General features: G+C 31.4%; 1 protein-coding gene across 1 annotated transcript in view; it reads left to right on the forward strand.

The window, feature by feature from the left end:
• The first annotated feature begins 1,955 nt into the window (after positions 1 to 1,955).
• The window catches only part of LOC108751898 (scavenger receptor class B member 1), a 40,913-nt gene continuing 39,874 nt past the window's right edge, over positions 1,956 to 2,994 (forward strand). The window contains exon 1 of the mRNA XM_018492381.1: positions 1,956 to 2,177. Within this exon, the coding sequence (XP_018347883.1) occupies positions 1,997 to 2,177 (181 nt within the window). The 5' untranslated portion in view covers positions 1,956 to 1,996. The remainder of the gene's footprint in view (positions 2,178 to 2,994) is intronic.

The raw sequence follows: 2,994 nt of genomic DNA on the forward strand, positions 1-2,994 counted from the left end.
AATGAAGCAAGTTTGCCTATTGGTGATAAATCAGGACATTTCATTTATTTTAAAAAATAAATCAGGACTCTTTCAAAATCATCCAAAGTCAGCACACGTCCTGTTACATCAGTGTTGCAAAAAAGTCGACAATAACAAAGATTGCAAAATGAAACAAACTTTGCGAGAATGCTCACATATTAGTAAAAGCATACATTAAACAGAAAAAAAATAATTACTTTCACCATGACAATTTGCAATACATATACAGTGAGTGCAAAAAGTATTCGTACAGAGAAAATATTAAAAAAAAAAAACTGAAAATTAAATCAGTCTTTGAAAAAGAGTGAAAATATTTTCATCCTTGGAAAAGAGTAGTATTTCATATTCTTTTGGAAGATTTTACTTTTTTAGAACAAGATTTCCTCCAAGGAACGAAATTTGATTTCAAAAAAAGGAGTGAGATTTTACTTTTTTGAGAAGAATCTCACTTCAAAAAGTAAAATCTCACTTCAAAGGAATGAAAATTTCCCATTCTTTTTCTAGGGTGAAAATATTTTCATTTTTTTTTAAAGATTGGTTCAATTTTCAGTCTTTTGTGGAATGAGATTCCCTCCAAAGGAATAAAATCTTATTCCTTTTTATTCTACTCGTACCTAAAGAGTATTTTTATAAAAAAATAGTCACTTATTTCGTAGGTGTCCTGATTTTTTTATGCCAGTCGTATGATAATCTTAACAAAGCATGCTACTTTTTTTTTCTTAATTAATATTTACTAAATATAATAATATTTGCTAAATATTTGTCTCATAGTGACACACATGTTGTATATCTCACTGTCATACAATTGTTTGAAGTTACAGCTTCGAGAAACATATATATATTAAAAAAATGATACCCTTAACTCTCTTAAAAGAGATAATAAATGTTAAAAGTGACGACAAATATTAAGTATAAAATATTATATAAATAGTATGCCTTTTTATTAAATATATATAGGGTACAATTTAGGATATAGTTTAAAATATAAATGAGAGAGATAGTTTTACATGTAGTTTAAAGAGATAATTGTCACATATGGTAACACGGTTAATAGTTATGCTTGTGCAAAAATACAAATTTCGTGATTTTTCTGTAACTTTAATTGAGCAGTTTTAATATTGACATGTGCGTTGCGCCGAAAATTTCGTATAAATGCATACTTTACATTTATGTAATATATGTCCAATGACAAAAATTACATTGCAAGACGCGTTGCGTCGCTAATTTATTTTTCGTCGTATTTTTCTTTCGCGATCAGTCCAGGTTCCGGTCAGTTTCACCTTCTCCTTCCTCATTTAATTTCGATTTGGTTTTGCATTTCAGGCAAAAGTCAAGAATGAAGGATCGACGGCGAGACGGCAAGTGAAAGTGAAGCTGGGGGAATGTACGTTTTACCTGGACCAGGTGTGAAAGTGCAGTGCGTAACACGAACGTAAGAAACACGTGGTGGTACCTGTCGAAATCGCTATCGACAAGACAACGGCGGGAGACAGACAGTAGTGATGATAACGATGACGATAATGATGACGCAGCTGTGTGTTCAATGTGAGAACAATGCTCAGTGCAGTGACGGTAGATGATGATAATAATGATGATGATGATGATAATGATGATGATGATGATGATGACGACGATATTGATGATCTTCTGTACACGCAATATTCATTTTGGGTCAACGTGCTTACAATTGCTAATTAGAGCATATTAATTAATAATTTCTAGTGGATTATCTAAGATTTTTTTTTCCACTTTCGACTCCAGTTCGAATATCGAGGACACCATCCTAATAAAAGTGTGACAAAGAGCTTTCTTTTACATAAACATTATTTATAAAAAACGACTGAAGTAATGTGATTGATCTAATAAGTGTCTTATTATTAGCGTTATATATATATACATTAAGTGAAGTTATTTTATCGATTAACAGTCTCAAAAGGAGATTATTTCTTCAACGTGAGTAAATCGAAGAACGAAGATGAAGTTCATTGCATCTTTGTTCGGGACGAGATCCCCAAAGGCGATGGGGAGGCAGTACATGAAAGTTGGCAGAAACGCTCTTTTTGGTGTGACAAATGATAACAGTGACAATATTTGTACCGAAAAGGTGCCAAGGCCATTGTCCTTGTTAATCTCTAGGAAGGGAAAGCTCAGACATGGTAAGTAACTAGTTTTATTTGTCGATAAACCACTTTAAGTTTTATTTAAAGCAGAAACTTGTTGCGCTCGAAAATTTCGCAATTTTTAAATTTTTGTCTTGATTTATAGATACCGATTTTTTTATTATATTATATATTTATCTAAAGCATTAATTATTTGAACTTAATCTTGAAACGTAAATAGGTTAAGCAATGACAAGGTTTTACTCTTGCGTAATTCGATTAATCCGTTCTAAACCACGATTCTCTCTTAACTGCAATTTTCTGCCGCGACTAATGATAATACGTTGTTAGATGCTTGCGAACTCGTGCCGGCAATCAGACCGGAACAATATTACAGCATGAGTAGTAAATTGCCATTGTTCATTCGACACTTTCCTTAATTAGTCGTTATCTGAAAGGTAGTCGATTTAGCGTTAATTGATCTCTACAAGATATTCTGCTAATAATGTATCATTTAAATACGCAAGTCATGGTAATTGTCAAAGAAATACGATGTAGGTATATGACAAACAGTTTCTTCATGGTGAGAATTGTTAAAGTATATACCGGGTGCTTTGAAAATATCTGAATTTATTCAAAATTATTTATTATTTTTTATAATAATTTATGAATTTTTCAAAAATATATTAAAATTATATGTTGCTAGCACGCTTAATTTTTACTATAACAATAGACAAGTTAGTCACAACTTTCTTATGCTGTATTTTAATTTTACTTCTCTTTTCTCCTTCTCTTTTCATATTCTTATCCCCTTTCTTATTCCCCCCCCCCACTCTTTCTCACTTTCTTTGTAAAAAAGAGTATTATTTTTTGT

The sequence above is a fragment of the Trachymyrmex septentrionalis genome, unplaced genomic scaffold (assembly GCF_001594115.1).
Source record: "Trachymyrmex septentrionalis isolate Tsep2-gDNA-1 unplaced genomic scaffold, Tsep1.0 scaffold53, whole genome shotgun sequence".
NCBI classification, from domain to species: Eukaryota; Metazoa; Arthropoda; class Insecta; order Hymenoptera; family Formicidae; genus Trachymyrmex; species Trachymyrmex septentrionalis.